This window comes from Lepisma saccharinum, chromosome 27, assembly GCF_977018435.1.
Source record: "Lepisma saccharinum chromosome 27, izLepSacc3.1, whole genome shotgun sequence".
Taxonomy (NCBI): Eukaryota; Metazoa; Arthropoda; class Insecta; order Zygentoma; family Lepismatidae; genus Lepisma; species Lepisma saccharinum.
In genome coordinates this window covers 48,656,386-48,670,204 of record NC_139255.1, presented here as the reverse complement: position 1 = coordinate 48,670,204, position 13,819 = coordinate 48,656,386, and the positions used below count along the sequence as shown (strand labels likewise).

At 39.8% G+C, this 13,819-nt stretch overlaps 1 protein-coding gene across 1 annotated transcript in view; it reads left to right on the top strand.

Annotated features, from left to right (window-relative positions):
• The window catches only part of LOC145980240 (KH domain-containing, RNA-binding, signal transduction-associated protein 2-like), a 357,457-nt gene that overhangs the window by 264,501 nt on the left and 79,137 nt on the right, over positions 1–13,819 (top strand). Inside the window, exon 5 of the mRNA XM_083113253.1 lies at positions 50–227. Coding sequence (XP_082969379.1) covers positions 50–227 — 178 coding nt within the window. The remainder of the gene's footprint in view (positions 1–49; positions 228–13,819) is intronic.

The window sequence follows — 13,819 nt, the reverse complement described above, 5'->3', positions numbered from 1 at the left end:
GGTATATTGTAAAATATATGTAAAATACATGAAGTTTCTTTGTTTGTAGGTTCAGGCCCCCCTCTTGTGGGCAGAAAGCGACCAATGCTTCCCGGCGGACGTCTCACCATGTCTCCCACGAAACGCACCGTACTTTCCATTCTCGCCCGCGCGAGGGCAGCACAGGCCAAGGACGGAATTGGAGCACCAATAGCAGACTTAACGACAGACTACGAAATCAGTAATGGGTAAGTTAATTGCTCTTTTAAATGTGCTACAAAGTGTAAACATCTATTATTGATGCTAGGCTTCCATTTTGCTGTTTCGAACATGACATTGTTGGAATCTCACTGAATGATTCAATGTTTTTGTTTTTGTATAATGAGCTGCATCCTTTCTTGTTGCCACTTTGTATCAGAATAATTATCAGAATTTAACATGTTTTTTAATAGTTACACCATGAATGATACAACAATGACACGGGAACTTATCGCAAAGCATCTCTGAGAGATTCATTTGCACGGCAAGGCACGGCGTTGTTCAACTGACCGTCGCTAGAAGATTTGCAGATGTTGAAATGGCGATTGGTGATGGAATTCCATTTAATGAAGTCCGTGGCAGCTGTGGAGTGTCGTTTTCGTAAGAAGTACAATCAAGATCCACCATACGGGAAAGTATTAAGTGATGAGACAACCAGCAGCTTCTGTCATGTCCTCCACGTTCCGCTGACTTAACACCATGTGACTTTTACCTGTGGAACTATAATTGTACCGCAATTACCCAGAATTCTGACCGTGCTGCCGACACGCATCAACGCTGCCATTTCTGATAGTGTGGAGGCACTGCATTGTGTGTGATGAACGGGACTGTCGATCTAATATCGAGCATTTATAGGGTTAGTAAACAAACGTTTTGATTGTCCCTCCATACCTGCAAGTGTTTCATTTTCCTGTTTCGTGCAATGTCTGCAATAAAGTTTTAGAATCAGGGCAGTCAATTTGATACACTCTGTGTATGATGCGACTGCGGTGAGATCTGAGGCAGTACAAACTAGTAGGGTTTCAGAGTGGGTGGTCTAGATGTGATGCCAAATCAACACAGATATGTGCAATTTCCAACCTGACCATCTCCGATTTTCATTTCTCGTGAAATTCTAGCCTGATTTGATATATCACATCACTCCCTTTCCTTTGAAATTCGTGCGTTGAATTCAATATGGCGGTCAACAATATGCCGGACCTGCGCTTGACACACACGGCTAACCTATTTCTTTCATGACCAATTATACCCAGGATAACTCCTTTATATTTTGTAGGTGGTGCTAAGGGACATTTGACTCGTCATAGTTCATGTAATGGGGCTTTTATCAGTCACATAGTTACACATATTATTTTGTATCTTCTGATCCCATTGCAGTCCCAGAATGATTTTTTGATGTTTTAGAGTATGGTATGAGGGACCAAATATATTTTTACACGGTTTTTGGTGATGACATGTTTTGAGATATTCAAGGTCAAGGTCACGTGAAAAAATTATATTTTTATCCAAAGGTAGGCTTCTTATATATCACTGGAAAGTTTGTTCAATTTCCTGCAGAATAAGCTTCATTTGAGCTTACTAGGCGAAATAGGGGCGGAGTTACAGCAGATTTAGTATAGCTAAGCGGGCTCAAAAAGGGCAATTTATGCTAACTTTGACCTTGAATAATTTAACAATTACAAGACGCACGAAACTAAAAATGTTCAAAGTTACTAAGTTCCATTCATAGTTTCAACTCCCCAAATTTCACGAAAATCGGAGATGGTCAGGTTGTGGGCTGTGTTGATTTCATATGGAATGACTCGGAAGTCATAACGCTGTTAAGATAGGGCAACTGAATACTTGTAAACGAAAAGATATATGGTCATCTGTGCAAGAGAAATGACCAACAGAAGAACTATTTGACTCGAGCGGTCACTCATTCGAAAATTGTTCCTCTGTGGCCCTGCTCGACTTGACTTTCTGGGTTTATAAAAAATTCTGGAAGTCAAAGTAGACGGCTGTGTGAGTTATTTTGTCAAGTTCTTCGGATCAATAGTGTGGTGGACTACTATATCTTTCAACGTGTAAACTGTAAGGTAGTCCAAAAAACGGAAGCCAGTTGGGTAATAGGTTTCTTTCACCGTATAATACACGAACGTGAAACATCTTCCCTTACTTTATTTTATGATACCTAAAGAGGCATATCTTGAAGAAAAGTAAGGAAGCTAATGCAATACAAAGAAGCGAATTCCAAATATTTCAAATCCTAATTCTCTGAATGTTAGCGGTAATGATTCTGCATTAGCATGGCATGTTAATGCGAAATTATCCACTCTTCAATGGATTTAACTATATTTATTTTAACATCACGAAGGAGAGTACCTCCTCTCTTGTCTTCAGGTGAACAAATTTACTTTTGCCTATGGGGATTTACAATTCATGATGGGTTAAAACAAGGAGATGCATTATCTCCATTGATCTTTAATTTTGCCTTAGAATATGCTGTTAGGAAGGTAAAAGAAACTAACGAAGGACTAAAATTAAAAGGTATGACTCAGTTTTTAGCATATGCAGATGATGTAGACTTATTAGGGGATGATATAAATACAATTAAGAATAATGCTATAATATTTTTCAAAGCAGCTAAAGAGATAGGTTTGGAAGTTAACAAAGAGAAAACTAAATATATGCTTACAGGCCGAAACCAAATGTTAGGTAATAATCAAAATCTAATTTTTGATAACAACTCGTTTGAACCAGTTTACAAATTCAAATACTTAGGAGTATTAATAACAAATTAAAATGATATTAAAGAGGAAATGAAAAGTAGGCTTAATTCAGGAAATGCATGTTACTTCTCTCTTCATAAACTTTTATCTTTTCGTTTAATATCTAAGAAACTAAAAGTTAAAAAATACAAGACAGTAATTTTGCCTGTAGTATTATATGGGTGTGAAACTTGGTCCCTTACATTGAACGAGGAACATAAATTGAGAGTATTTGAAAATAAGATCCTTAGGAAAATATTTGGACCTAAAAGGGATGAGGAGACAGGTGAGTGGAGAAGGTTACATAATTTAGAACTACATAATTTGTATTCATGTCCAGATATTATTAGAATAATTAAATCAAGAAGACTTAGGTGGGCAGGCCATGTGGCACGAATGGGAGAGGAAAGAAGAGTTTACAGTATTCTCCTTGGGAAACCTGATGGTAAGAGACCTGTAGGAAGGCCAAGACGAAGATGGAGGGACAACGTTGAGATGGACCTAAAGGAAATCGGTACAGATGGAAAAGAGTATATAGATCTTGCTCAGGATAGGGACAGATAGAAGGCCTGTGTGGCTACAGCCATGAACCTTCGGGTTCAAGAAGGCTAGAGAGTTAGTTAGTTAGTTCTGGGAGGATCAAACCTATGACAGACATACCACTACAGTGGTCTGAAAGATAACACACCTTAGAACCGAACATTTACGCTTGAAGCCATCATAGAGTTACTGTCCCTATGTATAAAGACGAGATACTTCCAAATGGACACTGGTATCTACCAACAATAAGAGGTATGGCAATGGGTGTACCTACATCCCCAATACGTAGCACGATATGCATGGAGCACTTCGAACAGAGAGTCCTCACCCAAAGCGCCAGAATGCCGAACTCTGTGAATAAGTGGCTAGCACAGCGCGCTACGATGCCAGGGGCCCCGGGTTCGAATTCCAGCTGGGCATGAGTGTTCTTGGTGAATGTCCCTTCATCAGTTTCATCATTTCATCACTCATCCTCATCGTCACAGCTAGCCAAATGTGGCAGGAAAGCAACGTAAAATGACCCAATTCAATGAATCAATCACCAGCAAGACTAAAATACAGAGTGTCCCAAATAGTGTTTACACTCCTTGAACTTCAATAACAGGAAGCACGAAACTTTTTTTTGGTGTCACATACCTTCAAGTCATAGATGTTCAAAATGAACACCATTGGCAGTAATACATTATGTGCAATCTGAACAGATCGATAAACAGAAGATACGGTTTCTGCGGGAAGGGAAGCCTAGGTTGTCGCAAATCTATGTCCAACGTCACTCAGTGTCTCTGGCTTTGTGGCGTAAACAGCATTCATCACAGTTCCACACAGGTAGTCATCATTTAACTGTGTTAAATCATGAGATCAGGATGGATATTCGACTCTTCTTACGTTTCTCGAAAGAAACATTTCGCACCTCTGCCATTTTGTGAACACTAATATCTACCTCTTGGCAGGCTGTGACGGGACTAAAAACAAAAGGCTTAACATAGTCATTGCAGCTTCAAATACAAAAAGTTCAGTCAAGTCATATTTAATAGTTTTTCTGTTATTAAAGTTCAAAGAGTGTAAACATTATTTTGCGCGACACTCTGTATGGATTAGATATGCTGATGATACATTCGTAATTGAATATATTAGAATAAGAATAGTTAAACGCGCTAGACAGTGAATAATGTCCAATTAACACTGCATGTTAATTTCCAATCCTGCAACAGACTAGCTGTAGACATTTAAGTGCCGACCTCAGTAGCGGAGTGGTTAGCACAGAGCACTAACACGTCACTGGTCTCTGGTTCGAATCCCAACCTGAGCATGAATGTCCCTTCATCAAATTCATGATATCATCAAGGGCGCCTGCTGGATTTTTTCTCAGGGGGGGCAGAGTCATAGAAACGTTTTATTATTATTATTGCTTTTGTTATTATTGTTGCTGTTACTATTATTATTATTAGTTACTACTACTTTACAAATCATAAATTTCAAATTGAATTGAAAATACTTTGGCGTTGTATACAAGTTCAGACTCGAATGTAGTGTTTAGATAGGAAGAGGAATTGGCTTTCTGCCTTTCAATAAGCATCTAGCTTATCACTTTGTTGATGAACAGTTCTGTGTATTTTTGTACTTTTTCACAATGCACAGATTATCGACTTGAAGGATAACTCATAACGGGAGAAGAGTTTGTGATGTTGCCTACCTTGGCTCCCATTGTCCTGTCGGTTAGGTTAGATTAGGTTCATAATACATTAATAATAATGACTCTTCATGTTGATAATATTCCCTGGTGGGAAATTTTTTTGTGTGTAGGGCGAAACAGGATAAGGCGAAATGGGATGACCCGTTTCGCCTTAGAAAGTTAGTTACATAAATCACGCGAAATTCTATTGGGGGAGGTGAAAACGCAATAAGGCGAAACGGGCCGTTATCCTCTTATCCATGTTTTTACGTGCCGAAGGGAACTATAAAATAATAACTAATAATAATGATAGTTGCTGTAACTTACGGCCTATAAGTCACGGAAAATAATATTTTTTGTTATAAAATATCGCTATAATTTCACCATTCGAATTACAACACTTTCCAGAAATCTCAGGAGGGGCAAGTGCCCCCTCTGCCCCTCCCCACCTGCGGGCGCCCTAGGATATCATCACTCACTCTCATCTCATCCGGAAGTGGCACAAAAGCGAAGTAAAATAAACAAAATTAATCAAGTATATGGGCAGTGATGTGCCGTAGACTATAAGTTTACGTCTCCATTCGTTGTCTACACGTAATCTACGCGTAGATTACATTGGGTTGTAGTTTACATAGATTACGTACACAATTTAAAGTGCATTAAAAATAATTTGCAAGGGTTTCATGAAAGGAAAGTGACATTTTCAACTCTATTGGTTTCTAACGAAATCCAATTGCAACAAAATATCTTCTTTTCTATTATCAACTATGGAAGAAGATAAATAGTATGCAAAAACAACAACAGATGGCAGTGGTGACGCAAAAGTGGTCTTTTCCCCATAAAACACTGAAATATTTCCTATGTTAGGTTTTACCTAGGTGAGAAATTGTTCCAATTTGGAAGAAAGAGTATGAAAAGTTCTCTTCACACATCAGCAACTGATCTGAGGTATAATTTTATTTTAATTCCACGGCGCCCTTTGCTACGTTATCACCTTTCGCCAAGTTGTTTACATAGATTACGTAATCTACGTGTATAAAATAGTCTACGTGTAGAATGTAGACTATCGTTGTTTACGCGTAGACACACATCACTGTATATGGGTCAAAGAACTAATATTGTTCAGGGACGGTCTCACCTATATAAAGTTCACTTTCCGATCTCGCAAATCGAAAGAACTGGCAATTCTTAGAATATCACATTTGCTACTCTGACAGTGCTTGCAAATGATGGTATAAAACGGCAGTTCCGTTGCTTTAAACAGCTCGTGCGTAATCAGACGCAAGATAACTTAATCCGAAGCAAAGATTCCTTGCGTGGGGTCGAATCAAGACATCGAAAACTTAACGAAATTTCCCAGCGTTCCCTGGGAATCAAGCTTCATTAAGGGCGTTCCTATTGCGTGCAAATTTGTTCCAAAAGGTGGCGCTGAAAAGCTCGCTTCCGTTGCGTGTTCATTAATGAACGGAGGAGCGTGTTAGTTGTGCGAAGTGGTCTCGAGTGAACGGTCCGTTTCGGAACTGCGAGGCATGTCACGTCTCAGATGTTTGTCCATCGAAATTCCAAGTGGCCTCTCAGCCGGACTGGAAGGGGGGAAGGGGGGGGGGGGCTTGCGGAACTTCGGAAGTATCTTCTCTCAAGCTCAGCGGGCTTCTGCGAAACTTCGGACGTCAGATATCACGCGAAAGTTAGGATTAACGATCAAGACCTATATTAAGAAGATTAGCAGGACAAATACAGGGTGACCCTAAATAAACAAGACAGTTTTACAGAAACAAGAGTTTTGATAACGTGGTTGGAAGAGTATGGCCTGAAGTTTACATGGCTCAGCTACAAATGTTCTTTGCATGATCCTTTTGTAACACAACAGATATCAATGCGACAGTCCAGTACTCCTCTCCCAGGACTTTTCCCCTTGCACAGACAACCAGTCTCCTCAAATGTCTTGCTTCAAACAAAGATGGACTGCCTTGTGGGCGATTGGTTACCATACCGAGTTCTGTACGACAGCAACAGAATTTGTTTTTGCAAATTCAAGCACACAGAAAGCGTTTTCTACCTGGCTAGCGGCCACATTGCTCAACTGACGTCAAGCGTGGTGCTGACGTCACGAAACAAATGTAAAGTGGAGGTCGTAAACTTGAAGACTTTCTCTATAAAACAATTTAAGTTCACCCTGTATATTAAGCCATTACATTTTCCTGGTCCAGAGAAAGAACTCTTCATGTAGCTTTCATTCTCTAAACGGGTCTTGTTTGTAAAGAAGTTAGCTTACCCTTTTTTGATTGATAGATGTAGTTCATTTTACTTCACTTTTCTGCCTCTTATGGCAAATCTTGAAGATGAGTGATGATAATGATGAAACTGATCAATGGACGCTCACAAAGAACACCAATGTCCAGAGCGAGATTCGAACCTAGAACGTCGTAGCGTGCTGTGCTAGCCACCACGTCACGGAGGTCAGCGCTTATTCTGTTTTCAAACTACATAGAACCACACAATCTTGATTGTTTCAGTCCATACACATGTATCCTATTGCAGTGCTGCTGTATCCTAGCGGAATAAAAAGCAAACGACAGTTGCTATGCAGTAGTCTATGCAAACAAGTGGGAATTTAATTTCGTTAAAATGTAGAGTTACTAATCCAGTCCCTTGCCATAAGACCCGTAGAAATTTTGAGGTGGACGAGTTTTCTCTTTTGATCCTGTTAGGGCATGCCTAAAGAAAGGAAAATCTCTTGGGTAGACATCTGGCATACCGGACCTAAGATTTCTAGGGGCCCATAAATTCAAGATGGCCACCGCTTCACCACGCACCAACAATCGATCATAACTCCTTTAATATTGGTTTTTGACAATTTTGCATACAGACATATTTTGTTCACAATTAAAACCAGAAAAAAACAATATTCTTACAGTTTGTTTCATATCTTTTACTGTTATGGAGATATATCCAGTGAAATAATTCCGTACCCTTCTCTGCAAGGATATAAGCAATATTTTACATTTTACTTGACATTCCGGCATATAAAGGGCAAAACAATTACTGTCTGTGATACTTTGTTGATGCCTACTAGTGTGGAGCATGGCCTGTGTGACGTTATACATCAAAGATGTCTGCCTTTCAAGACATTAGCAAAGAAAATAGACCATGTCTCCTTATTATATATATTTTTTGTTCCGTTTTCAATTGTGAACAAAATATGTCTGTATGCAAAATTGTCAAAAACCAAAATTAAAGGAGTTATGATCGATTTCATTTGTTGGTGCGTGGTGAAGCGGTAGCCATCTTGAATTTATGGGCCCCTAGAAATCTTAGGCCCGGTATGCCAGATATCTACCCAAGATTTTTTCCTTACTTTAGGCATTCCCTAACAGGATCAAAAGTGAAAACTCGTCCAGATCAAAATTTCTGCGGGTCTTGTGGCTAGGAGCTGGCAATATAAAATATTGCTTCATCCTTCCAGAAAAGAGTACGGAATTCTTTCACGGGATATATCTCCATAACAGTACAAGATTTGAAAAAAAACTGTAAGAATATTTTTTGTTTCGTTTTCAATTGTGAACAAAATATGTCCTTATGCAAAATTGTGAAAAACCAATATTAAAGGAGTTATGATCGATTTCTTTTGTTGGTGTGTTAGGCATAGCCTAACAGGATCAAAAGTGAAAACTCGTCCACCTCAAAATTTCTGCTGGTCTTATGGCCAGGGACTGAACTATACGCGTTGCTTGCACATTTTATATTGATAATACACATGTTTGCATCGTGTAACACCTATGCTGGCTTCTCTTGATCAGTTCCCATCGTCACCAATAACCTACAAAGGTAGAAATAACTAATAACAGTACAATCAAATATTAACGCTTGAACTGTGGCAAACTGGGAAAATAACCCAGGGTAATTGACTGATATGAGCTAGGGATGGCCAAACGGATCCGGATCCAAAAGTTCCGGATCCGGGTCCGAAATACCGGATCTGGATCCAGATCCGATAGTTCCGGATCCGAAAAATCCTAGGATCCTAGGATCCGGATCTGGCCATCCCTAATATGAGCAAGATGTTATACCAGAGGTTCCCAAACGTTTTCGTTACACGGAGCCCTTAGTGTTTCAAGATTTCTCCGCGGCGCCCCAGTCAGAATCTAGGCCTATCTGAAGGCCGAATCACATGGAACTGGATATCCAGTTAGTTGACGCTGGACTGGCTACCTGCCCGGATGTGATGGCTTCCTGGCTGACTGCTTGATTGGTTTGGAGGAATAGGACATGTTCTCATTGCTACTGGCTTTCCTCAACTTTATTCTGTAGAAGAGCCAATCAAAGCCAAGTTTGGCCATGTGAAGATAATCTCTGAGTTTGCAAAGGGGAGTTTTGTGTCTGTGGTTTCCGAGTGTTGGCTGTTTCTATTAGTTTCTCGATGAAAAAAAAGTAAAGAGATGGCGCGCAGTGCATTCGTGTTCAGTTAATTACTATTTAGATATTTATCCAAAGCGATTAGATGTGTACGTGACAAATATGATTAGCCGAAAATAAAAATCCTTATTATTGCAAGTGCATTAAATTAAATATTTGATTTTTAAAAATTTTTGAATGAATCCTGTGAATCTCATGTATGTGAATATGCATACCAGAGTTAATTAAAAAGCTTGTTTGGTATGCATTGATTACCATGCCCCAATCTCTAGTCCATACTTTTCCATTATACTTTAATTTTTGATAAAAGCACAAAGCAGTAATTCTCCTACAACATTCTTCAAATTGTTCGTCCATCATTTTCTTTACAGAGATTGTCTGCTATGCGCAATGTCTTATGGGAACAAAAGACTATCGACAAGTACATTGTAACAAGTATCGTGCGAGTTGAAAACTATGAAATGGGTAGCCAGTCCAGCGCCAACTAGGGCATTCATACTGGAAATCCAGTTCCGTGTGATTCAGGCTTAACACTTGCAACGCTCAGTGTCGTTAGGTTGCTTGCCTTAAGTTAAAAAATAACCAAATATTTTAAATTCAGGAACATTTTACATGTAAAAAGTACTAAATAAGTACATATTTGGAACAATCATATCATTGACTAACAAGTAGGTGCCATTTCAGTGAAAATATTGGAACATTTCGCGGTTCCCCTGTAAGCCAGCCACGGCGCACAGTATGGGAACCGCTGGTTTGTACCATTAATGCAAGTACTTCACATAGAAACGTAGAGGCCTTATCCAGGATTCAAACCCATAATATGTAGCGCGCTACGCTAACCAACCCACCACAGGGACTGGTTGACTATATGGATGGTTTTGCTATTTAGACATTAGACTTATAAGCATCAATACCGGTAATAACATGCACATTATCATATAGAACATTACACAGTGTATACCAAGGTATATAAGGCCTCCCCAATGGCGCGGTGGTAGCGTCATCGCCTTGTAATCAAGGAGTTCCGGGTTCTATTCCCGGTGGAGGCACATAGCGTAGCGTTCAAACCTGTAGGACGTGGGAATCGAACCAAGGCATGTAACTCACCCCCACCAATTGTAGTACTTGATGGTAGAGACGGCCCTAAAAGGGCCAGGTGTGAATACCTAGCTTAGCATTTATAACTTGACAAGTTTAAAAACAAGACGCTGCAAATAGCTGTTGCGCAGCTCACGCCACATTTCCCCACTCCATTCTTCGCAGCGACGTTGGTTCGCAGTGTTGCAACCTGGAGGGAGCGGAATGATCTGAGGATTTTGTAACGAACCTGAGAGTTTAAGATTTTATATTTATAAGAAGTTAAGATTTTTAAAATGTTTGTTATTTCAAATAATGTGCAAGTTGTCACAGATAATTATAGTTAGACTGATACAGTTGTAGTTGGAACTTTTATATATGTTTATAAATACGTCAAAATCTGTTCGTGTTGACGTCACTTTCTAATCTCAGCCGAGGAAGTGAACTAACCTGAATGTTTCTCACCTGACGACAGACTGAGTTTGAAAAACAATTGAAGGTGAAAAATAATAAGAACTTGGAAACGGAGAGAATTGAAGTATAGATTTTGGTTTTTCGAGTTTTCTTCTTGCCGATAAGTTGAAAGTAAACAATTAATTATGTTCTTTGACTTTCGCTTTATGTGAGGGAATATACCAACGTTAGTAGTGAATGTTCTAGTGTTGTACTGGTAAGTGATTATGAAATATACTCGTTTATAAAACTGCGTTTTAACTTTGAAAACAGTGTTGTGTTTTTCTTTTCTACCCAGCAAGCCCTGATGATTTGCAGATTCTCATGTTCCCGACTAAAGGAGTAGCGGAGTAACTTTGTGATGACTGGTGTCCAACTGGGGGACGTTGCATAGTTATTTTGGCACACCAACGCGGGGCTCGAGTGCATAGTTATTTTGGTACAATCGTGGGGTTATTTTAGCAATTAAAACGTGATACCCGATTTAGTGCATACTGAAAGTGTTCGTCCATAGATTTCACGAAGGTGATATTGAAAGTCCTTGGAATTCACGAAGGTAAAAGTGTGATAGTGAAGTGAAGGTATTAACTGGTAAGAGCCATAGACGGTGTAGTAGAATGGAGAAAGACGCGACAGGAATGAATCTGCGAAGCAGAGGAAGAACGACAATGGATGCAGAAACCAAGTTTGGATGCTGTGATGATCTCACCAATGACAGGGAATTCTTCCAGTGTTGCCAATGTTTGCAGAGGTTTCATAGTAGTTGTGATGGGCAGGAAGTAACGTTGGCATCAAATAAAGAGATGCGATGCAAATCATGCTTGTCATCACCAGAAACAGAACCAGAACCGAACGTTCCTACCAAACCCTCATCAGATCACTGGCTACTTGATTGGTTGATGAAAGACAAAGCAGAGCGAAACCAGAAAGAAAAGGAGGATGAAGACCGTAGACAGAAGGAAAAGATAGAGGAGGAGAAACAGCGTAAGAAAGAGATGGCTCAGATAGAGAAAGTTCGAAAGAAGGAGATGATGGAGTTTAAGCTCATAGTTGAGTCTATAGAAGAAAAGAGAAGGAAAGAGAAAGAAGAGGAAGAAGAAAAGAGAAGGAAAGAGAAAGAGGATGAAGAAGAAAAGAGAAGGAAAGAGAAAGAGGAGGAAGAGGAAAGGAGAAAGAAGGAAAAAGAAGAGGAAGAAGAAAAGAGAAGGAAAGAGAAAGAGGAGGAAGAGGAAAGGAGAAAGGAGGAAGAAGAAAAGAGAAGGAAAGAGAAAGAGGAGGAAGAAGAAAAGAGAAGGAAAGAGAAAGAGGAAGAAGAGGAAAGGAGAAAGAAGGAAAAAGAAGAGGAAGAAGAAAAGAGAAGGAAAGAGAAAGAGGAGGAAGAGGAAAGGAGAAAGAAGGAAAAAGAAGAGGAAGAAGTTAAGAGAAGGAAAGAGAACGAGGAGGAAGAGAGAAAGAGAAAAGAAGACTTAGATATTTTCCGTGCATTGATTGAAAACCAGGAAGAAAGGAGGATACAGGAAGATATAAAACTAAGGTCAGAGTTACAGGCTCTATTCTCTCAACATAAACTTGAACAGGTAGAGAGCGTCAGAGGAGAGATAGAAAAGCTTAGTATTAAAGTCACTGAAAAGGTGGACGAAAGGGTAAAGGAAATTGTGGAAGAGCAGCTAGAGTTCTTAACAGTTCGGCAAGGACGGATAGAGAAGGAACAGGAGCAATTGAAGAAGAATATGGAAACCTGCCTTGAAATTGTCCAGTCTGGCAGAGAATCTGAATGTGACCCTCCACAGAGAGTTCAAGAATTAAAGAGTTCTGTAGAGTCTATTAATGTAGCACTACAAACCTTTGGTGAACGAACAGAACTCATAGAAAATATAGTGCAAGAACAGAAAGTTGAAATAAAGGAAGCTGGAGAAAAGGTTAATTTTCTCCATGAGAAGGCTAAAAAGATGGAAGTATCTCTTCGCCAAGAAATTAAGGAACGGACAGTTACAATTATAAGTAGGGTCAGTGAACTGCAGGAAAAGATCCATAATTTACAGATTCGAAGAGAAACCTCTTCCGATATAGTGCCTGATCCAATCCGAGGACTGAACCCAGAAGCTACTGCCTATGAACCTCCTGTTGTACTTCCAAACCCATTCTTCCCCGGTAATACCACAACTTCTGATAGATGCAAGAGGCCTAGAGAAAAGGATAGCAATGACAGTTTTTCTCCTCGACGCAGAACAGAGTTTAAGATGCCCAGAATGGCTGATATCGCGAACATTCCGAAGTTTAAAGGCGATATCGAAGCTCAATCTGCCGAAAGATATCTGCGCGAATTAAATGTCAGTTTCGACTTAATGCAAGTGCCTGAGCACTATAGATTGGAATTATTACCTCGGGTTTTCACCGGCAAGGCTGAGCATTGGTTAGCTGGTAATATGGACAACTTTGTGAATTATGCTGATTTCTGCGCACGCTTTAAGGATGAATTTGCATCAGAAAAGGCAAAACAAAGACAACTAGCGGCTGTGAGGAACCGAAGGTATTCTCGCCTGGTCCACGACAACTTAGAAAGCTTTGCCTGGAGTGTCTACGCAGCGTATAGAAACCTAGCTGACAATTTTAATGAGAGCGAAGTTCTTAATTTGATCATTGGACAGTTGCCGTATCGCATTCGGAATCTTTGTCTGGCGCACGCTCCACGAAGTGTGGATGAATTGACACACTTCTTAAAGGACTTCGATATTTATGATGACCCTGATTCCTGGAAGAATAAAGAAGACCCTAAGAATAAAGAGGCTGCAGGCAATAAAAGTTTTAAGATCCGGAATATCCAGACGGATTCAGAGAGTCGAGGAGGAAATTTCTCACGACCTCGAAGATTCAACAGAGGATTAGGCAGGAG